Here is a 24,574-nt window from a genome sequence, read left to right as displayed (position 1 = left end):
CAAAACTAGAAGATATTTAGGTCTACTTTATTTTTAGATAAACAGTTATTATACAGGGTGTCCCAAATTTGAGTAACAAACCAAACTTATGTTTTTTTAAATAGAATGACCAACTTTTTATCCTTATTTTTACTTGTTATTTTTGGGTAAATTAAAATGTACTCTTTAATAAATTCACGTTTGCCTTGGAAGCTGAAGGTTATTTTTGATCAGTATCTATTAGGAAAAGAAGTGTACAGGGTGAATGTTTATATTTTACTAAATCTCCAGAATCGTATGTGAAAACTTACCAATGTCATTTGAATTAAAACACCCTATATATTTTTAAATCAGTTGGTAAAACTTTTCATTATGTTCTCAATAATGTATAATATTTTGGTTAATACATTTTTGTATTAATTGCATTTAAAAATCGTCATTTGTTATGTGTCTAAGGGGTTATTACACCGTCTTACTTAGATTAGAACTGTGAATTTTGCCCTCGTTCTGTCACATTCAAAACCAAACTCAAATTTGGTTTAAAACACGATGATGCAAATTGGGGTAAATGGCAATTGTTATAAAAAAACACAAATTCTGGTGGTTCTCACACAGTAATGACGGTGATTATATTTGACTTTATATGGTAACATTATATTCAAATTAATCATAAATTAATTACAAATTTTAAATGCAAATAATATGAAAACCCAAGATTTTTTTTTTGATTTTGAAAGCAAAAGAAAATTAGTCTAGTGTTGTATAGGGCGTTCAATTTGAAATAATCATCAATACATGTGTCAAACAATTGACATATGTCATTTTTGCTTCAACTTAGCTAATATAAACAATACTGTTCGAACAAACTTAATGAATTTATCCATTGGTCACCCTGTATGTACATAAGGGAGTTTCGAAAACAACATAATGATGTCAGCATGCCTAATTTAACTAAAATATCATCAAGATTAAAACACTTACGGTTATACGGAATGTTGATTATAAATTATTTTAAATATAACATCTTATACTATTATATTTTCATCATCATGGATCATTCGTCAGTGATCCATTCAAATAGTTATATTACAGGCATATTAAAGCAGGTTTAACAACCAATGTTGAATATTGACAATGTATTAATTATTACTTAATTCTATTATTGTTATTAATCGCTTAGGGACCTATACGTATTTCAAATTTGCTATTTTTCTTTTACCATAAAAAAATCTTCAAATCAAATAAAATAAAAGTAATAGCACAACTTTAATATTATATGTATGTTTACGATAAAAGCTTCTCCGAACATGTTTGTGTAAATATGGCAAATTAACTCATCTGAAGGTTGAGCATAATCATTTTAGCTTTTCCGGAAGCTGCAACAATAACAGTACCCTGAAAAGATTAATTAAAATACAACCCGCTAAAAATAGCTGGAATTAATGGACTTATTTTATCATCTCGGCATTTACTAGTATAAACTGTAAAGTATGTCATAGGAGGTTGTACAATAAACGGTTTTCGAAATGTTCCCACTTTGGCAATTTCCTTAAGGAACCGGATCCTTTATGTAATATACTACAATTCACCGAACATTAGGTTACAATAAAGGAGGGATAACATAAGGCAAACCCTATAATATAGAGAAATTTTCAAGGAAGCCTAGATCTATAAATATTTCACGCACCCTCTACCGAACATATTTATTGTGTGGAAGTTTGCAGGTGGATAGCCGAAAAGGAAAGTTATTAAATTTTTAACCATTTCTTTGTGCACCTTATATAGTTTGCCAATTTTTTGGTTTTCTTCAAAAAACACGCACATGCATAATGTTTTTGTTAGCTGATTACCATCTTGTGGAATAAATTTAATTATGTAACATACTTGCAAATTTTTATCGCTATTTACAACCGTGCATTAGTAATTAGATTACATAATGTAACAACCCATTTCATTTTATGTTTTTCTTTGATGAAAAGTTAATTGAATACCTTCTTTTTAAAAAAAAAATTAGTATTTCTTTCACAATGATACGTGTGCAAGTTAGTTCTACAATATTTGCTGTATTAAGACACTTATCACCATCTCCTATAAATAATTGAGTGAATTTTGGAAGTACGACTGTAATTGTCAAGTGAGATAATCTCAAAAAACTAGAAATTTCATTCATATATGTTAGAACGAAAACAACAGAAAAAAAATCTGAATAAATTCAATGTTCCCCTACAATTATTATGCGGTCGGATTTTTCACGAACAATACAGCCCCAACTTCTATTGTTGTCGCGCTACATCACATAAATATGTATGAAGTTCTGTTATGTCTAACAACCGAGACTTCCAGGCGTTTATGAGTTTGCTATTACGGTTTTGCGCCATAAGGAAATCGTTTTTTCGCTGGAGCCGTAAGAAATTGTGGTTTGTTTTCGAAAATGTCCGAGACGCTAAAAGTGTGTAGGCGTAAGTGCATTTTTGAGATACAGAAAACAAATATTGTGTAAGTGAAACCTGCGATATGGAGAAGAATAAACATTAAAGCGCAACTCCACAACACGCTCCGCTTATGTACACGTGCTCGATATTATTTGCTATTCTAGTTGACATAGGGTTTACAATAATATGCATATGCATATATTCGAGAGACGTAAACATATCGCTGTTATCGCATGAGTGGAGAATATGACAAGATGTTGGTATAAAAAAGTGTCTGTCAATGATTCAGACACTATATTGTCATAAACCAAAAACATCTCTAACTATGGTTTTGTACGATGTCTTGAAATCAAACTTCACAGTAAAGCCAACTTTAGCAAAAATAAACTTTGCGAAACGTTGGCTTTACTGTGAAGTTTGATTTCAAGACATCGTTGATCCTTAACTATGTTTACTTTGTAACGTTTCCAATAGTAATCCCAAAGAATCCAAGTCAGCTAGTTTAATAAAAAGAGATGAATATACTTTTGGGTCACACGACAGCACATTAGAGCAGAAGAATAGTGGACTGAGTGGAGTAGATCATAATATGTTACTTTATAGCCTTTTCCATTGCCTCTTTTTTTATTGCTTCCAAAGTAAATAAACTTGAAGAAAATGAAAATCTTACATTATGAAAAGCACAAACAAAAATCTCTCTTCCACATGTTTTACTTTTCGAAATAGCCTACATTTCATATTTGATTGAGATTGACTAATCGGAATGAATCCGTTTGAGATATTATTTCATGAGCATGTAATGCATCACAAAGATGATATTTCATTCATTTTAAGTCATTAGTCTTCATCAAAAAATAACTAAAGTTTGTTATATAAACTGGGGTCCAAATTTGTTTCAACATCCTGTATATTAAGCAAAAACGATTTTGTCGACTTATTATTGCTTCTAAAGAAATAGTGAAAGTTGTAATTAACAGCAGAAAAACGCAGAATATTTGTTTTTCTAAAAAATCTTTACTTATCCAGTGAATAACAGGCCAGGTGAGAATCTTAAAATCAACAAAAACCTCCTAAGTAATTGCTTTAGTTCTTCATTAAATACAGCGATTTAGGAAAAGAGTTTTGAAATTGTTTAAAGTTATATGGCAATTTTGCATGTCATGTTTACTCTGAGTTTTTGGTATTCTTTACATCATCTGTGCGTTCAAAGACCAAAAAGTGCATTATTTCAAACGAGACACCCTGTATATTATTAATTACAGTTTCAGAGATATAAAGGGTGAAAGTTTCAACAAGACTACAGTGCAAGTTAAGAGTTTGAAAAATTGCATACATGGAAATTGGATTCAAAAATATCGTTAATAGACTAAAATCAAATTTACTTATCCTGGCAATATTTTATCAACAAATTCACTAAAAATAAGTTTGTTATATAAACTGGGGTCCAAATTTGTTTCAACATCCTGTATATTAAGCAAAAACGATTTTGTCGACTTATTATTGCTTCTAAAGAAATAGTGAAAGTTGTAATTAACAGCAGAAAAAACGCAGAATATTTGTTTTTCTAAAATTTCAGCGTTTTGCACATTTTTAACGAACTTTGTAGTTATGCTAGTTTCTGATTTTTTTTTGCATTAAGAATATAGATGATGTTAAAAACCTGCCAGCCAATAGTAATAAAAACCCTCAAAACGTCCTACAATATGTCGCAAAAATATCCTGGATGAAAACAAGTGGAAATATTCTAACTCGACAACTTGAACCGAAAAAAGTAGGGAAAACTCAACACCGGGGACGTTTCTTATTTTTCCAACTTATACGCGTTTCCAATCTTCGTTTTTTCGACTGCAACTTGTAATAGTATATATTTCCAATAAATATACAAATATGGAAATGTCACAATTAGGAAAAAAATAAGAAAAATAAAGAATTCAGGATAATAAGAGAGAACTGTTGCACATCACTGCTCTGGGCAAAGATAGGGGATCTGACATAGATACCATCGGTGATATAAATAAAACTGAAAAAATTCTGGAAATATGGACTTAAATACAGAATCTATAATCAAAGTAAAATTTGGGATGACGTAACAATGAACTAGAAAGGTTAAAGGTTTGAATGTAACATTTTCTTTACCAACTCATTTTAGGGTCAACCCATTTTATTTTCAATTTTGCCATACATGACCATGCAAATTTTATTTTTCATTTCTTCTAGACATGGTATTGAATTTAAGTTGAACCTTAATAAAGACTGAATTATAGCTGAAAGTTTGGTTTATAATAGTATATTACATACTAAGGTGGAAACTGTTTGATCTAACACCCGGGTGGAAAGTGAGTACTTTCCACCCGGGTGGAAAGTAAAAGCAGGTAATTTTTATCTTTCCCCCTGGTTTACACATAAGAAATAGCGTTATTACATACCTGGTTGAAAATAAAAACATTTTATCGAATTATAAATTAACCGAGACACACAGGTACAAATCAAATTTAACTTAAAATAGCTTGCTCTCTCAGTCAATTTTGCCACTCTGACCTTTTGAAATAACATTTTATTTTAGACGATTTAACAGGAAAAATCAAAGCAGTCAATTTAATCAACCGGAATGAATTTTCTGGTCAAAATTGTATTGTGGTTTATCAGAGTGTAAACCCGCACAGTGTTTATTCCATAACTCAATTAGTACTCCACAGTCGTTGTGGAATGATGTAATTTGAAAACTTAGTTCAGCTGTCGCCAGTTGCTGCAAATTGTTTTGGATTTAGTTTAGTATTTAGTAGGATATCCACACTCAGGCTTTTATTATTGCGGTCCAAGAAAGTATAGTAGTTTTCCTATTCAGTGTGCAAAGTTATGTTTTCCCACACGCGAAAGCAGTTAGAGGATAAGCTTCAAGTGCGGGAAAACTACTTTGCACACGTGTTAGGAACAATATTTTTTCTACGAATGAACTATCTATACATTTTGTTTTTAATTTTTATTGATATTAAAAACAACAACTTATAACTATTTATTGTTATTAACAACATTAATGTTAAATGTACAGTTGGTCGCGTTTTTTAAATTGATCGCAGATTGAGCAACTGAAGGTAAAATACTGGTACTTGGAACTGCTTCACTTTCTTTAGGATTGAAGGTCAGAATTTTGTTACTTAATCCTTTTTTATAACTTGTGGATTCATCAATGTATTCTTCAGCTACCGTAGTCGATTTCCAACCCCCCAAGCGTTTTATGTCAGTGATTCCTTCTCCAGAATCGGCCAGGAACGTTGCCGATGATCGACGATAACTGTGCCCTGTGTAGAGTTCTGGATTTGGCAACTTCAAAAAAATAGCTATTTCAGAAGGCATTTTTCCAAAACTGTTTACTCCAACACTTTGCGAAAAACATTTACCCTTTCTGTAAACTAGGAAAAAACGATTGTTTGACTTTTTTGAACGTAGGCCGGTGTATCTTCTGTACAGTTGCAGGTAGGTTCCCTTATGAACTTCTTCTGATATTATAAAGTTTCTTGCTGTATGATTTTTAGAATCCCTAATTTTAACAATTATGAGGTTTCCTTTGTCTTCAATATCTGTAGTGGTTAAATTGGCTAGCTCTTCCCTTCGACATGCACCAGCAAGTCCGAATATAGTGGCAACTTTAATTAACAGGTAAATTTCATCTGGTGCGGAGTTCATAAAACTGAATATTTCTTCTTTTGTAAAAATTTTCGCCTTTTTAGGTTTAAAACCAACATTCTGCTTTTTCAGAAATGCAGTGAGCTTATAAAATTCACCGATATCGATGTCTCTTTTATTTTTATTACATTTTGAGCATTGAATACTTTGACCACATTGTGTTAGGTTTGAATTCTTTGCTTAAAGTAACAAAATACGCTAAAAGTACCTCTTCCTTTAAGGTTTTTATTCCCTTTTGTTCGCACCATTGAGTAAACAACTCGTACTGTTTCTCGTATTTTTCTCGCGATTTGAGAGGCAGCAATTGCAAACTAGCCATGTTGGCGGCTTTTAGAACATCTTCCGGAAGTTCATCTTCAGTGATATCCATTATTAAAATAGTTTTTTTTAACTTAAATAAGTAAGAATAAACACTGTTGTAGACTTTAAATTGAATATAAATGCGTTGTTTGACAATGAGCTTTGGTTTCTAAGGAAACAAGCCTCATTTTCAAAGACAGAGACAAGGTGGTTTATTTACCTAAACTGTACGGAAGAATAATGTGAAAAAAGTCGTGTTTTTTATATGAAACCACTGAATATTATTACATTTTTGAATTCTACGCAAAATTCTAAGCAGATTTTATGTATAATAGTCTATATAAAACCACTGTTGCAAGGTATAATCAGCATTTTAAAAAGTGTGCGGGAAAAAAAAATTTCCCGCATAGTGTGCGGGAAAGTGCCACTTTGCACAGACTTTTACGTATGCAAAGTAGCTTATTTGCAAACATTCGTAGAAAAAATAATTATCAATTTACAAAATTATTTGTATGATAATTAAAAACTGGGTTTTATGTGGTACGTACTAGAAAAGCAAAAATAAGATAACGTTGGTTTCTTCAAATAAACAATGTTTTGAAAAACTTCATTTTCATCATAATAGAGTTGTTGGAACTAACTGAACGTATTTCCAATACAATGGAGTATTATGATAAAATGATCTATAAATCTTACCTATAACTTTCAATTCAATGAATATGCTGGTAGTCGGATGTAGAGAGACTAGACATTCATAAGTTCCTGCGTCCGAAATTTGGACATGTTTAATGACCAAATCCCAATTCTGGAGATGACGGCCGTGTTCCACCAAAAACCGGTCGTCTGCTATATAAGTGCTCACCCCTATCGTCAGTATTGTGGGCCCGACATCATTTTTCCTTATCCAGGAGACCTGAAACAATGTCGGAGTGTTAATGACAATGAATGAATAATGAGGTGCGGAATCTATTTGTCCGTTATTGACGGCGACAAGGTCCTGAACGTTGTCGTTTTTGTCCAGATATAACCTCCAAAAAGCCGTGGAGACTCCAATTTCACTGTCAACCGCTTAATCAGGAAAATGGAGTTTCCATGCTTTGTGTAACTAACTAACAAGATTCATATCGATCAAACAATCCCTGCTCAAGTTGTTATTAATTGAAACAACCATCCGATGGGAATTGGCAAATTGAAAACCAAATTAAAAAAAAATGTTGATACAACTTTAATTTTAATTTAAATCGTCTGTCAGAAGCATACAGAGCTTTCACGTTTTTGTTTCAGTTTTGCAATCAAACGGGAGTGGTTCAAAAACAAAGCCAAGTAGCTAACGATTAGAAAAGTCTCCGGGGCTATGTAAAACCACTCGAATAAATTCAGGAAAAATATATTTTTCCCCAAAGGTACGTCCCTTTTTAGCGAGACATTCGTTCAATCGTTTCCCCACATTTCGAAAACTCGGGAGGACCAAGAAACGTGGGAACGTGCCGGTGACAGTCGATTTCTATGCTAATTTGAGGAATAACATCAGAAGTCTTGGGCGATACCGCCTAATTTATTTATTGATGTCTCGGCCAGTTTGATATAGTTTGATGCTGATAAAATTATAAATAAATTGACGTTTATCGTAAACGAGTATTTAATTGGGTTGCTAGGAGGAGTGCAGAAGAGAGAAAGTTTAAAAGGAAAAATATATGGAAAAACAATAAAATAAAGGAAGAAATAAAGAAAAAGGGGGATGTGAAGACAGACAGAAAGGAAAAAAATATGTGAACATTGGAAAGAAAGAGAAAATATAACTTTTGTAGAATAAGGGCAAAGAAACCTTCTCCAACATTGAACGTCCCTGATGTATCATAAATGTAATGTTTATGGGATGTAATAAATAATATAATAAATATAAAATAAACAATTTCGCTATTAAATTTTTTGAAATTCTAAACAAAAACCGGCCTTAAGGTGTAATCTTCAACAACAAGAGAATTACTCCACAATTATTTTAATATGTACTATTATTTGATATTGTATTTGTAGCCAATATGATTTATTAAAAATAAACACAATAGTGGTCAAACTAATATTATATTTTTTAAAATTAATGATTGGCAACGTTCGTTGCGTGTATTTTGTTTCGGGTTTTGGTCCAATTAAAACAAAAATTCAGAGGGTTTCTGTATTAATGAAAAATTGATTAATCCGTTCACGTCCACGAATAAATATTAAAATCTCGCGGGGTATTTTCGACTTTTGTACGTGATCCAATATAATGGCGATACGTATTGTTTTATATTATTTTTTGGAATAAAATTTAACGATTTGTGATGTCAAAAGGTAATTCTTTTATGTATAAATTACAACGCAGTTTAAAAATTTGTTTAATAGTATATTACGTACTAGTGTTGTAAGAAGCATTGTACGCGTAGCGGCGATGACGATTTGTTCCTTTTCTGTTACATATAAACTGAGAGAAATGAAAATTTGATGTTATTTACCCGAACCAATAAGAATTTATCGTACTGGTTCAAAACTGGCGCAGGGCCGCATTTAGAAATAAGTCCACGTCCGTTTATTGACAATATGTCACCTGATCAACATATAACAAAAGAAAGCAAATGAATGGGGCCATCACGTGACGTAGACCGAATTAGGCTAAGTTGTACCGTTTGGCCGCTAGAGGACATCAAAGTTGATTTTTTTTTCGAATATTTTAAGAATAAGTTAAGAACTAATCTAAGACAGAAGTGAATTTTAATATGATCTCACAGTTAATATCGTCACTGCCACTTCTCCTGGAATAGAGAGTACTATACTTTACCCACGACCAAGTGTAATGTCCTGCTTTCGCAACTCACATAATTCAGAGTAAAAAGAAAACGAAAACCATTTCCACCAGGTTTACCTGACCACCGACCTTAAACTGTGCGTTTTTAAGCAACTGTGCGTAAACACGATCATTACTAACTGAAACGAATTGAAAACAGAAATACTTGCACAAAAAGTCTTACTATACAGTTGACATAACTTTCTTTCTTAATAACTCTATTCTGCAAACATTTAAGGAATCACTCATAAACTCTCAGAGTTAAGACCGTTTGTCTGAAAATGTCATAAAAGAAAAAAAGATCACGTGACAAGTAGTCGGGCAACGTGATCACTTACAAAGCGCGCATTTTAATCAGAAGGAAATGCACAAAGCTAGAAGTGCCGCTTTGTAATATGACTCCAATGTTGGAGGGGTTTTCGTCCTCTTTTAGTTTATTTTTCGGATAAAGTTTAATTGGACAGGGGCTTTGCAAAGACGACTTTTCAGGACTTTCAGGATCACACGCAACTTAACATTTTCTATCAGAGTTAAAAAAGTGCACTTTTCCTCATAAACAGAAAACGCTTACCACTACATTGTTTGATTTCCGCACTTCGCAAGGTAGTCGTGCTGTTCCACCAATTTGAGCTGTCACCCTGGTGGAGTTTTCTGTCAAAAATATGTTTAAGGCCCGACTGGCCTCATTGGCAATAGAATTCTCTGGAAGATGCTCTTTACTTCGGCTCCTGTAACTTCTAATTTTTCTTGATGTGGGGAAGAACGTGATTTCTGAAACAATATTCATAAATTGAGCTAAACAATGTATGACTAGACAAACAAAGTTTCTCGATACAAATGCATAATAATTACAAAAGCTAAAGCTTCGGCCACGTTTCGCGAAAGTTTTATTATTCAACATCGGAGCAGTTTTGATGTATCTCTGTACGTGCGTTAAAAACTATATAGAGGTTCTACTAATGGACTCGGTTTCCAGAAACTGGAGTTTTGTGGCGTAACGACCAGGACGCATTAAACATTAATAGCGGTTGTATTGTACACGATGTCCCAGGTCGAGGAATAGTGGCTGTAAAAATGGCGTTTCTATGTTTTGTAAAGCAGTTCCTGACTTATTATTGCCACTTGCCAACTGAGCTGGAATTCCATTAGGAGAAATGGACAAGATTGTTTGAATACAGTCAGTTGTAGCAGAAACTGTATCAAAAGTCGTTGTTATCCTTATTGCTTAAAATAATACACAATTATCTTACGAAAAGGTGGAAATAACACACCCTCCTTTTGGTATTCACACAACTTTATTAATATAAACTAGGTGTTGAGTGTCGGAAAAAGAAGATTACGCACGGTGCCAAAGTTCGAGCGCAAACTTCCTTTCGGCCCGTGGTACGTAAAACGTTTTCCGCACAAGTGATGTACTTTAAAGTAAAATTCAAATTATTTTTCTACGACTCATGTCACTTTTCCTCTCTAGGGAGTAAAAGTGACACTTTCTTGACAAATTAACGTAGTATTTAACGCTTTTGCTTCATAAATAACATAATATTGGTGGTAGATAAAATTAGATGCGCAACTCTGGAGTAAACTGTTTTTTGCACTCTCAAATTTTTCGCAAGAGCAAAAGTTGCACTTTCCTCCCTAATTGCACAAATAACCATTTTTTACAACCTATATAGAAAATGAAATTTTCTTCATTTGAGTAATAAAAATGAAAATTAGATGCGCAACTCTGGAGTAAACTGCTTTTTGTACTCTTAAACTTTGAATCCGCTTCGTCTCGGGCCTCAAATTGTTTGCGGGAGCAAAAATAGCACTTTTCTTCCTTGTTGCGCAAATAACTATTATTTTAAACTTTGAGGGATTAGGCAATGTGTGGGATAATATAATAGAAAGTTAAGTGTTCTAAATATTGTGTTCTATATTTTTTTAAAATAGCAAAGTCACTGTATCTGACCTTTAAATAATGAATGATGAATGATTGGCAAACCACATGTCTCTTAAATTATCCATCAATTGAACTCCCTCTAGAAAAATATAACAAGTTATTAATGAAATGAATAAAGTTCGAAATTAATCTGAAATTACCTTTTGGCAGAAAGTCGGCTGCAACAAAGATGGATGGAAAGCCTGTAAGAAATAAAAACTTATTACAAAAAAAATATATATTATGAACAATACTTTTTAAACCTACAGATTAAGAAATAAGGGGAATACAAGAGAAACCTACTTACCTATGCTCGTGTAAAGCGAACCTAAGGCTAAAACAGCCCAAAGGGCAAATACAATTTTAACGATGCCAGACATGGTTAACTGAAATGCAAACTGCAAACTGTGATGTGAACTATGCTCACACGGAATTTATAATCCGTATTCACAGTTAAAATTACTGTTGGTACCCTATAATTATTAATAAAAAACCTAATGTTAACAACAATCAGCACCATTTAGTACCAAAAAAAGGAAATATTAAGATTAACGTACCTAATTACACTTAACATTAATTATAATATTGATTTATATATATAAGAAAAAAGTTATCGTAAAATAACCACGTGGTAACACTTTTTCCAACTGATAATTATTGTACTTTCGTTATTTGAACCATTATTACAGAGGCATTATCGTACAATTTAATAATTAAAATTTAAATTTTTTACAGATTATGAAGTAAACATTTTCTTGTAAAAAGTAGTATACTATCATAAATAACAACGTCAAATGTCTTCTAAAATCTAATGGTGTCGTATATTGCTAATATACAGAGTGATTATTAAAATTGTACAAACTTGTAAGCGGTGAATCTGACCTATTTTAAGCAAAAAAGTTTGTATAAACCTATAGCTTCACAAACTCATCAGTTTTTGTCAGTTTTTTTGTATACTTATAGTTCGTACAGTTGTTGAGCTATTAGGCTTAAACTTGGAACACAATTAATTCCCTAGAGCCATTAAGTTAGGTTAGATCAGGAAATTGAAAAATGCATTTAATTACTGTAAAACTAATCCAAAAGGGTTATTTATACTTTATTTGAAAATAACTTAAAAACCATAAGTAATCAAAAGAAATGCAAAATACAGAAAGGAATGTAAAATTTATGGAAATTTTTCCAGAAAATTTTCGGTAATTTTTCGCAAAATTGGAAAATCTGAAAATTCAAAAATAAATCGTTTTTACATTTTTGTACTATTAACTGGAAGATATTCAGGCAGTGTAGATTAATTTCGAAAATAAAAAACTTTCACTTGAAATTTCTTGACAATTCTTGTTTTTAATTTTTCCAGGTCAAACAAACGGTGCATGCTGTCTCTAGTACCCCCCCATTCTTTCAATTTTTTTGAAAAGTGAAAAATTTTAAAGTGTTTTTTTTGTGCTTATTTCACTTAATTTAAGGTTTTTTTGTATAAATATGCCCTTTGCTGTGCATTAGAACCCTTATGGAGCAAAATAAAAATTTGCCAAAATTGCACTTTTGACAAAAATTGAATTTTTTGACTTTTTGAAAAATCGTAGCTCTTTTATTTAGATTCGCAGGAAATTCGTTCCTACGCCATTCGAAAAAGCATAAAAAATACTACAAAATGAGTTAAAAATGGCCTCTCTAGCTCCTCATGTTCCCGAGATATTGAATTTCAAAAAGTACCTAAAAAACCTCTCTAGTACCCCCCCCATTCTTTCAATTTTTTTGAAAAGTGAAAAATTTTAAAATCCTTTTTTTGTATTTATTTTAGTTAATTTAAGGTTTTTAGTTATAAATGTGCCCTTTACTGTGCATTGGAACCCTTATGGAGCAAAAAAAAAATTGAAAATTTTGACAAAAAATGGCATTTTTCGAATTTTTGAAAGGTTCAAAGTGGTTATTTCTCTTAATTTGAGGTCCTTTGGTATAAATATATCCTTTGCTGTGCATTAGAACACTTATGGAGCAAAATAAAAATTTGCCAAAATTGCACTTTTGACAAAAATTGAATTTTTTGACTTTTTGAAAAATCGTAGCTCTTTTATTTAGATTCGCAGGAAATTCGTTCCTACGCTATTCGGAAAAACATAAAAAATACTACAAAATGAGTTAAAAATAGCCTCTCTAGCTCCTCATGTTCCCGAGATTGTAAATTTCAAAAAGTACCTAAAAAACCTCTCTAGTACATATATAGTAGAAATGTCACGCTACCGAAAGATGAAAGCTTTTATACCGGGAATGTGTTGTCCAGAAGGGATAAATTTATAAATAATATTTTAAAAAAATTCATATTATTTTGAAAAGTGTTGAGGTTATTTATACAATACTTTTCAGGTAATTTTCTGGAAAAAATTTGGAAAACCTAAAAATTCAAAAATATGACAAATTTGACAGTTGTTTTCCCTATCAAGAAAAATTTTTATTTAAGCATGAAGTAATTTTCCGGTAAATTTCCAAAAATGGAAATTTTCCGACCCGAAAATTATCGCTTTTACATCTTTGATTGTAGATAAAATATTGTACATTACTCGGGTGGTATGACAAATTTATGGACTCCTGTACTCACTATAACTCGGTGTACGACCTCGTGGAAATATTTCCCACTCGTGACCATAAAAATGCTCATACCACACTAGTAATGCAAATAACTGTTATGTCACTGATATAGTACTGCTACACATTATCGATATAAACGAAAGGTCAATTTTTCTAGGTTATCGTCACATTGACGAGCGGGGCCCAGTCGGCTTTAGATCCGAAATCGTAAAAATAAAAACGAAATTGGAAGTTATACTGCCGGTTTTATAGTGTTTTCCATAAGGAGTAAGCTGGAAAAATTGAAGATGCCTCAAGAGCTCTGACCTGGATCCGGTAATGAAAACGCGACTGGCTTTATTTGTCCAAAAGGATAAAAATGTCGTAATAGAAAAAATTGCCCTTCGGGTGCAGGTGCATCGGTCAGCAACATAATACCATGTTATGACATATTGCAGGATAAAGTTATAGCCTGGATTCTTTTAGTAGAAAATTCCAATAATGGATTAATAAATGCCTGTGAAATTATGTAGGAAGTTTCTAATTAAAGTTACTTGATTCAAGTTTCCTTGTTGGAAAATTTCAAGAATTTCTCAATAGAAAAGTTACTCCTAAAGATGAATCGTAAGCAATTTTAATAATGTACATAATGCCTTAAAGGGAGTTACTTCAAGTAATTCGTTAAGAAGAAAGAAAAATACATGCCTAAAATAAAGACAAATCGGATAATTTAATTCAGCCCAATTTAGCTGTAGGTTTTAATGATTTTCCTTAATCAATTGCTTATTTAAAATAACTTGAGACAAAAATATTTTAACCTAATTTTTTTGCACCGTTTACGAAATTATTTCAGGATTCAGTCTCGCTCATCGGTTGTATCGACGTCAAGATTCCTTTAATCTTTTATGAAGCAGGAATGATATATACTCTTAAAATGATCGACGTCAGCCTACGATCTAACTTTCATATCCCGCCCCCGAGATGTCCTTATTCGATTAAGTGATAGATGCACCCCCAGAAAGAAATTTAATGCATCACCGGAAACCATACTTCTTACTTATCAGATCCAAGCTAATGGATAGGGGCGTTGAGGGGAAAAAGCTCCAATTTCAATAAGTTCGGTTATTTTTCTTTGTTTTTACCATTTAGTATACACAAACTATCTCAATCAAGATAAACTGTCTATCTCACTTACAAGAACGAACAAGTTCAATCATTTTTAGGCATGTTTATTTGAACTTTGAAGCTTTACGGCCATTTTGAATATTTTTAGACGGTTTAGATCATTATTCAAAGCTTTTAGAACAAGCTAAATAATTTTTAGACACGTTTATTTAAACTTTGAAACATCTCAGCTTGTTTAAACCATTTTAGTACATTCTAAATGCTTTAGAAACGTTTTCTAAAGCCTTAGGTTATTACATCAAAAATTATTTCTTGTATTTTTTTAAAAAACCGAAAGTTTTTTAAAATAATGCCATTTTATCAGAAACGACTGATTTTACATAAAGCATAGGAGAAGATTTTGGTAGTTTAGAAGTTTTCTGAAATTTTGTTTTTACTAGAGTTTTACTAGAGCGCATTATATTCTGAAATCAATCACAAGGTAATTGAGCCTAGTGTATCGATAAGTATGCAATGTAAAGCAAAGCGCAATAGTAATCGAATTAATCTGAGAATCAGTGGAATAAATTAAGTTCTTAAATTATGCATAAGCGTCTATAGCTAAGTATTAGATTTTACCTACGACCTCAGTGTAAATAGCTAATTACGCATAGTTTTCCGTTACGTAATGAATAGAGTCCGGATTTCTAGAAATTTTGCTTTTAGTAAATAATAAAAGCAACCAACCTTTGACATCTAATGTGAACGATTTATGCAAAAACGACTTATTTGACAGATTTTGTTGATGCTTTTTTTGCTTTTTTCTTCGTTTGGTGATTATTTTAGTTTTTTATGCTTATTTACTGCTATTTTTGTATCATTTAACTAGTTTTTGACATGTTGCAAAATGTATGTATCAATTTACAAATCTAAACTGACCACAAAATTTCCAAATGCTCCTGAAGTAGTCTAAAAAAATGTAAAAACATTCCAAAACACTATAGAACCTCTAAAATGCCTTCTAAAAGCTTCCAAATGTCCATTCCAATTTATCTAGAAGCTCCCAAAAGCTTCCGTTCTAAAGCAGTTTAACAGTTTCCAAGGTTTCAAATGCCTTAAAGGCAGTCCAGAACCTTTAAGGCTCTTTAAACTGTCGAAACATCTTCCAAATGCTCCTAAAGTACTCTAAAAAGGTTTTAAAACACTACAAAAACTCCAAAATGCTTCTCAAGCAGTCTAAAGCCTTTCAAAAGTTTCTAAAACCGTCTACAAGATTTTTAATTGCCTTAAAGGCAGTCCAGAACCTTCAAGGCTCTTTAAACTGTCCAAACACCTTCCAAATGCTCCTAAAGTAGTCTAAAAAGGTTTTAAAACAGTACAGAAACTCCAAAATGCTTCTCAAGCAGTCTAAAGCTTTTCAAAATAGTCTAGAAGGTTCCAAACGCTTTTAGAACACTCTAAAGGCTTTCAAATAATTTTAAACTAGTCTAGATGCTCTTAAAAAATGTCAAGGCAGTCTAAAAACTTCCATAAGTTTCTAGGGCAGTTTAAAAACTGTCTTAAAAGCAGACCAGACACTTCAATGCTCCTAAAGTAGTCTAAAAAGATTTCAAAACACTAAAAAAACTCCAAAGTACTTCTAAAGCATTCCAGACAAGATTTCAAAACAGTCTAAAATCTTCCGTGCTACAAGTATTTTTAAAAAAAAAATTGCATCTCTGAAAGAGTTTTGTGCTTTTTTTGATGAAAATGATTTTGCTTTTTAAGCTCCTTTTTTCACGTTTTTTGTGCTTTTTAATCCGGACTCTAGTAATGAACCTCTTTACTTTTTTTTCAAATGCATAAAACGTTTGAGTAATGGTAATACCTATGATTTTTTTGATGTTATCTACAATTTTAATTAAGCAGATAAACATAATTAAACTGATTGTTAAACATAACGAGCTCTACAAGCAAAAATTTTTCTAATTAGGTGTACTAATCATCCCTAATTAAATGTGAACAAGTATAAATTCCGCGTGCACATTTGTCATACCACAGTTTTCAGTTTGCATTTCAGTTAACCATGTCCAGCATCATTAAGGTTGTATTTGCCGTTTGGGCTGTTTTAGCCCTTGGTTCGCTTTTTTCCAACATGGGTAAGTTAGATTGCACATTTTAGATGGTAAAACTTCACCCAATTTTTGTTATTAGTACATCAGAATTTGAATTTGATTATTGTTTATGGTTGTGTAGTATCATTTTATTTTGTTACTAGGTTTTCCCTCCGCTTTTGTTGACGCTAGAATATTAATTGATCCACCGGCGCTTGGTAAATTCGACTCGGTTTATCAATCTTCTTTTATAAATAACTCATATTTTTTCATAGATCTGACAAATAGAATCATCGACCCCAAAATTATTGCTCTTCTAGCAAATGGTGGACGTGGACAGTAAATGGAAAACAACCCGACTACAGAATTAGTAATTAATTGGAACCTATTGCTATTTTAATTGGAATATAAGTAATTAAAATTCAAAACAATGGACTTTTTAATACAGGATATAACGTTCATAAATTATTTTCTGTAATATAGCAAATCAACGTTTAAGTTGCTCACTTTCTCATAACTGATTTTTAGTGTTTTTTGATTAGTTTAAAGCGTTTTTCAAAGTCGTACAATCTTTATGTAGCACAGCTGTGCAAGTTATCAAAAACAAGTATCAAAAAAACTAAGGAGAGATTATGCATCTAAAACTATGAGAAACAGTTCCTATAAACTTAATTGTCCCTTCTTTGAGATATGTTGGAAAAAAATTTCTGCAAATACATGCAAAATTCAAAGTAAAATTTTATAAAATATAGTCTATGAATAGTATTATTCCTGCATAGGTGACTCCATTATTGTGTTGCCTAAGTAATTGATTATTATTTCTAATTATAATGTGATTCTCCTTGAAGTATCACCAGCTTGGAATAACTGTGTCGTCGGCATAAAGGAAAGTAAGGGCGATGAGAAAAACCTTTATTCTAGTTTCTTCATAATATAATCTCTCTTTTATGTATGAGTTCTAAATGCTAAATTTCTTTTTAGTGACTTCGTAATTTTGCAGTTTACAACTTGCTATTAAACTCATGAGCATTATCTATTCTTTGAGTATCTTTCAACAAAACACAAACATCTGAAGCACAAAACGTCTTTACGATTAAGATATAGATAGAGCAAAAAAAAAGCAGTTTTATTGAAAAACCATATCTATAAAATGAGTATCAGTGCGTGCTTATGAATCGTATCTCAGAAGTCGTTTGTCCCAACGCATCTGGCCGATACGAGTTGTCCCGATTTTATGTCCCGAAAACGGCATAATCTCGAATACATAAAACCCTAAAAACTGTCTTTATCTGCGATGATGTTGAATGGGAGGACGTGATTCCAGATCGTCAATTTACAGAACGCAACGTGCTTTCTAGTGTCCATCACTGATATTGAAAATACATTTTTGAAGCAAAAAGTGGGTATTTTCCGCTCTTACTTTCGTGTACCTATACTGTTTCTCTAAACGGTTTTTTTGTGTTGCTGTCTGGATTAGTTAAGGGACGAAACAGATTAATAAACAAGCCTTTAAAAGGCAATTTATGCGTATAGAGGTCCGATAAAATCGAGGCGACCTCAGGCCCGTTTTGCATTTAAAGGGGTCCCCCTACTTTAAATCCAATACTCGACAAAGGGTAGCACGATATATCTTGTTTTTTTTCGTCCATGCAAGCTGATCCTTGTCTTTTCCTTTTTACCCATAAATTTATTATGTAGGGAACTTCGACGAACTTAAGTACGGACATGCTCGATTTTGGAAAATAAGGTCAAGATTGTGTAGTGTTAATAAAAAAATATTAGTTTCTTAACTAAATTACCGGTAAAGTAAATATTTTACTTGTATCAAATTTTGTAATGTTTTTTCAGGTTATTGGATAGTAAATTCCAAAAAAAGGATTCCAAAAATGTGCTCAAAACTGTCATTTCGTCACTCAAAGTGGGTTTTACAGGCGATTTTGTCTCTGACTGTTCTTTCAAACTGTGTTTCGGTCAGTTCAAACTTGGACACCGGTTTTTTAGATGACTGTACCAATTTTTCTAGTGTTTTTCAAGTTATTGGATGAGAAATTTAATGAAGATTCCAAAAATGTGCTTAAAACTGTCATTTTCTTACTCCAAATGAGTGTGACAAGCAATTTTGTCCCTGACTGCCAAACTGTGATCAAAAGTTGCAAAAATCAGGGTTTAGAAAAGTTTTTTGCAGTATTCGATACAAAACGAGTTTCTGAGACATGACAGCTATTTTCACAGTGGTCACGTGACTGACTAGCTAAATTGTCCACCAAAAACCACGTGCTATCTGTCACTAATGTTAAAACTGTCAAAATTTGCCTAGAATTTGCAAGAATTACATTTTAACACTGTTTTACAGGTTTCGAAACAAGACGTGTTTCTGAGATTTATGATAGTTATTTTGACAATTATCATTTTGTAAATGTGAATTACAAATTGTTTAAATAATAATCCATCAAAATGAATGAATAATGAATAATCCATCTTCAGGCTAATAATCATTTTGACAATCAGTCAATATAGAATTCACCAGACCAAAACTGCATTAACACTTGTAGCAATAAATTATTCAAAAAAAAACATTCAGAACTGCCATTTATTACTAGTAAAATTCCATTTGTATTCATGAGTGACGTGAGTTTAACATGTTTAATTCAAATTTATGGTAGAAGTTAATTAAATGTAGGGGAAGAGTGTAACGTTGATCGATAGAGTGTGGAATATTTTATGTAATGTACAAGACGAGAATAATTTGTTATTTTTGTCCAGTGCAAAAATATGCATTTTTATTATAAATTTCAGTTATTTTTTGCATATTTTTTCTATAATAACGGTTTGTAAGACATTTAAAACTCGAACAATGACAATAAATGATTGAAGGGTGTCTTAAAATGTGATAAGTGTATAATAGGACGCCGACTCTATATTTGTGGATAATTTTCCATTCAAGTTTTAAAGGGACGTCCTGTCCCGTCACTCCGATTGACTTTATATTAAATGGTTGCCAGAGATAATGGAATCGGTTTACAAAATTTCATTTTGATGGACGTTTCTGCGGCTTAGTACATTATGGAAAATTACGGAAATTGATTACGTTTTATTGCCGGTTTGCGTTTAGTTTCTAGAAGCTTTCACGAAGATTGCTAATAACGAGATAAGAAACTGCCGATGAAATAAAATTGACGTTTTAATTTTTTACCTAAATTAATGGTGGATTGAGGCAGTCGATTCAGTTCGGTAAATTTATAATTTCTTATTCAAAATTTAAAAAAAATTCTTTAAAAATCAGCTCAATTAACTAGTCAAATCGATTTTAAAATAAGTCTTGATTTTGTTTAGCCCAGACAACTAAAAAAACCTTAAAATTGAGGTAAATGAAAGGTAATTATAATATAAATAAAAATAAAAAAAGTAAGGTATTATTAATAAATTAAATCTAAAATTGTGTCTTATATTTTTTTTACAAAACACTCTAAAACGTGGTTAATAATTAACTTTCTAACACCTCGAAAAAATAGTTACAACAACACGTTAGTATTTTCATGTCCCATATCGATTTTGCCAGTATCTATAGCACATTTCACCAGCAAGTAGGTCGTTTAGTTCTAATTACTATTGAACACACATATTATTGACATGTTACATCTGTTGTCGGCTTACAAACTGACAATTTGAAGGTTACAATCACTCAAATTCAGCGTTCCAGCCGCTAGAGATATTAGCATATAGGGTAACGGTTTTCTAATAATTTTGTAATCGACAATCACGTACCAGTAATTATTTATAATAACAACGAGGACGATGCTATTAACTAAATAAATTGGTAATATGTTTGGGTTTGACTGGTCGTTAATTAATGATCAACCTTCAATTAACGCGAGTTGTACAAATAAAAAAAAAAACTCGTTTAATTATTACTGTGATATATTTTTAATGAAACTATCAAAGCGATGAAGGTTATGAATTTTCTAAATTTATTAGGTACATTAAATTTTACAGTTGGCGTACAAAAAAGTATAATTTCTAAATATTACCACTAATTTTAGTTGTGTGTTGCTGCTGAAAGCAGCTTTTGTATTTATCATCAATATACTTGTCCAAAGGCAATTTACGTTAAAAAAAAAACATAACCTAAACCAGTAAAATATCAGAATATCAGCCATAAAGACCAACTTTATCTGGTAGAACCCCACTTGAACTACTGCAAATAAATAAAATATATCTGTAAACACAAACGAGTCGCGTTTTAGCGATTGTCGAATCTCCTCTCTTGCGAACTTTGATCTCCATTTATATTGGAGCTCTTTTGCGAGAAAAATTGCAGCTTTACCAGGTTTTGCACGGTTCGTTTCATGCCGAGCTTTTATTTTGATGTTTATTTCTGCAAATAACACTTGTTTTTCTTTGTCTTGTGCAATTGAACGCCCCAATTTTGTATGGCACATGACAACCGCATTTTGTACTTTTTTAGGTTTGAGCCCTCGCTCACAAAAAACTTGAAATTACCACAATGTTTGTTGAACAAATAGTAGTTAGTGTTAGTTAGGTTTGCTTTTTCTAGCAAATTTTTATTGTAACCATTAGTATAACTAGAGATGGTCCAAGATAATTTTCTCCACTTAAAATTTTACGAAAAACTTTCTTAGTTTAGTTTTGATTGTTCTCAGATTTCTGAGTATTTCTTTTTAATCTCAGTAATTTACCGAAAATATTCTCTTACGCTTCTTTTTATAGTTCCACAATCAAAACATTCGAAACATGATGATTACAGACCGAGAAAATGTCATTTTTCCAGACTCTAAAACACCTTTTCCATGTGGAAAAGCTTAAAAATTACATTCAAATCAACGTTGCTAAGTCAAAACTCTTGATTCAGTCATTTTAGCAAGCCGAAAAGCTTGACCAACTGAAGTAACTATGACGTTTAATAACAGGCTTATTAATAAAATATTAGTCACGTGACGGCTGTCAAAATTGAAAAATGTCAAATAGTCGCGTCTCTGATAAATTACCCCGCACATTCTAATTTGTAATTTTGTGGAGGTAAGTATGGCAGATGTGTCGTTAAATGACAGTTTAAGATGTTAAATTTGACAATTATGACACTTTACAGCGTGGCTTACAGTTGTACCCCAATAGAATCCCAAATTTGACATTTGTAAAGTGACGTTTTAATATTCAGCGCTAAAATTCAATTGGAATACGCAGATTATCTGTATTTCTTTAATAAATTGCATTGCAAGTTGAATTTATAGCTCCATAGAGTTAAATTTTACAGTTGTGACATTAACAGACACTGGGATATGTTTTCTAACGTCACCTGACAGTTGTCAAAAGTCACGCAGCTTTGCCGCAAAATTTAAAAATAGTTTTACCACCCTGTACAGGGTGCTGTTTTTTCGATGGTTTTACGGGGTACAGAGAAAACGGTAATAGATAGAAAAAAAGTAGCATACGTGTTCTGATCTCTTTTTCTGAGCTGAGATGGCTGGCAAAGAGTGGGCTGCGCAAACTTCTTTTGTTTCAAAGATACGGGGGGTTTTTGAAAAATGGTCATTTTGGAACCTCCTCTGTATTTCATTGGCTGTTAAAGTTATCAAAAAAGGAAAAACGGTTTCCGGTAGAACTTTTGACGTAGAATCCAATGGCGTAGTCAGTCTTTTTCTATTACGTTTAGTTTCTGACATATGACACTAAGTTATATTTTTTTAAATGGAACACCCTATATATTTTTAGTTTATTTAATTCTGTTGATTTTTACTTTTTCAATGGTATATTAAAACATATAAGTTTGTAAACGTTAATCTTGGTAATTAAAAAAAAGCGTTTCCTTAACAAAAAAGTGCTAAATAATATGTATAAAAATACCCATAGTCGAAACAAAATTTGGCTATGTTCATATTAACATGTTACATGTCGTTTATAAACAGTTTTTTCAACTTCCACCTTAAAAATAGTAGAAAATAGAAATGGCCACTTTTCTTATTAAAGTGACGGTAGAACTGTTTGTAACTTAGATTTTTTAATAAGATTTATTAAAAACTTTTAATTTTCTGATGTGCTAGTTTATATGATTTCCGATTTTGTTTGGTATTTTAGATAGTAATACACCGTTGAAAAGGTAAAAATCAACAGAATTAAATGACGTATAAATATATAGGATGTTCCATTTAAAAAAATGTAACTTACTGTCATATGTCAGAAACTAAACGGAATAGAAAAAAACTGACTACGCCATTGGATTCTACCTGAAAACTTCTACCGGGAACCGTTCTTCCTTTTTTGATAACTTTAAGAGCAACTGAAATACTCAAGAGGTTCAAAAATTACCAATTTTCGAAAACCCACCGTATCTTTGAAACAAAAGAAGTTTGCGCCGCCCACTTTTCGCCAGTCTCAGCTCAGAAAAAGAGATCAGAACACGTATGCTACTTCTTTTCTATCTATTACCTATAGAAATATACAAAACAAAATATTGTTTTTCAACAGTATGTTTATATGTTCAGGTACAGATAAGGATAAATCAATACTACACACCTTTTTTTGTTGAACCTGAGTGAGTACTTTTTCTGATATACATACTCACTATGAAATATATTAGATGTATTCAAACCAGCAAGAGGGTGGTTTCATTTTGTGCGTTGTACGCTGTATGTCTTCTTTTAAACCCATATTCCAATAGGTTATGGGCCCAGTCGCGCTGGTGTAGTGAGTTAGTGTTGTGAAGTTGAAATGGAGAGTGAAAAGTTGACAAAGCGAAATATTAAACCATTTAATGGTGAAAAGTATGCTGTATGGAAATTTCGAGTGCGTGCCTTCCTAGCAGAAGAAAATGCATTAAATGTTCTCGACGATGAAGAACCTGATGTGCTTACCGAAAAATGGAAGAAATCGGAGCGTATTGCTAAAGGCATTATTATCGAACATTTAAGTGATCAAATGCTTAGTTTTGCGACTGAAAGTGAAACAGCAAAAGCAATAGTTCAAAAATTGGACTCTATCTATGACCGGAAAAGTTTAGCAACACAACTAGCAATGGAAAAGAAGCTACTAACTTTCAAGTATCGTGGAGATACCCCTTTAGCAAATCACTTCATGTTGTTTGATGAAATGATAGTTGAGCTACAAGCAGCTGGAGCTTCGCTAAATGAAATGAGTAAGATAGCGAGACTTTTGTTAACTCTACCAGCATCGTATGACTCAGTGGTCACCGCAATTCAAACAATGTCGGACGAAAACTTAAGCCTAGGTTTCGTTAAAATTCGCTTGCTGGATTATGAAGTAAAACTTAATAACGAACAAATGGATACCAGTGGAAAAGTGCTTCTATCAAGTACAGACTCTACAAAAAGAAATCAAAAACCTGGTGGTAGCAAAGGAAAATGGAAGAAGTTTAAATCAACCCATCAGCAGAAATTTTCAAGAGCCTTTAAAACTCAGTATCAGAGAAGAGGATATGATGGCCATTCAAAATCCATGAAATGTGATCATTGTGGCAGAAGAAACCACGAGAAGAAAAATTGCTATTACTACAAGAAAACGTTACAAGTACCGGATGAATGTCCTCAAAGGGTGGCTCAAAATACCCTATCGGCCGGAACTAGTGGCAGCTTTGTTTTTGGAGCTGCAACTACATTTTCTGAATTCAATAACAGAACTAATTCAAGGGAAGTTACAT

General features: G+C 32.2%; 1 protein-coding gene and 1 long non-coding RNA gene across 7 annotated transcripts in view; one reads left to right on the top strand and one right to left on the bottom strand.

The window, feature by feature from the left end:
• Positions 1-24,574, bottom strand: part of LOC145724243 (lachesin-like) — a 97,586-nt gene that overhangs the window by 15,786 nt on the left and 57,226 nt on the right. For 4 of the 6 annotated variants that reach the window (XM_081972406.1, XM_081972410.1, XM_081972405.1 and 1 more), the window contains exons 3-5: positions 11,299-11,340; positions 9,788-9,987; positions 7,092-7,308 (exon numbers count right to left, since the gene is read on the bottom strand). In XM_081972406.1, coding sequence (XP_081828532.1) covers positions 7,092-7,308; positions 9,788-9,987; positions 11,299-11,340 — 459 coding nt within the window. Of the gene's footprint in view, positions 1-7,091; positions 7,309-9,787; positions 9,988-11,298; positions 11,341-11,444; positions 11,573-24,574 lie in introns of those variants that run through there. The other 2 variants (XM_081972408.1, XM_081972409.1) reach the window with 2 other exon arrangements.
• On the top strand, positions 16,809-17,333 carry LOC145725095 (uncharacterized). The gene is made up of 3 exons (XR_014177167.1): positions 16,809-16,947; positions 17,067-17,120; positions 17,178-17,333. It is a non-coding gene; the product is annotated as an uncharacterized LOC145725095 (long non-coding RNA).

Source organism: Ips typographus, linkage group LG2, assembly GCF_016097725.1.
Source record: "Ips typographus isolate SLU linkage group LG2, UJ_Ityp_2.0, whole genome shotgun sequence".
NCBI classification, from domain to species: Eukaryota; Metazoa; Arthropoda; class Insecta; order Coleoptera; family Curculionidae; genus Ips; species Ips typographus.
The sequence above is the reverse complement of the archived record's forward strand: the minus strand, read 5'-3'. Positions and strand labels throughout refer to the sequence as shown.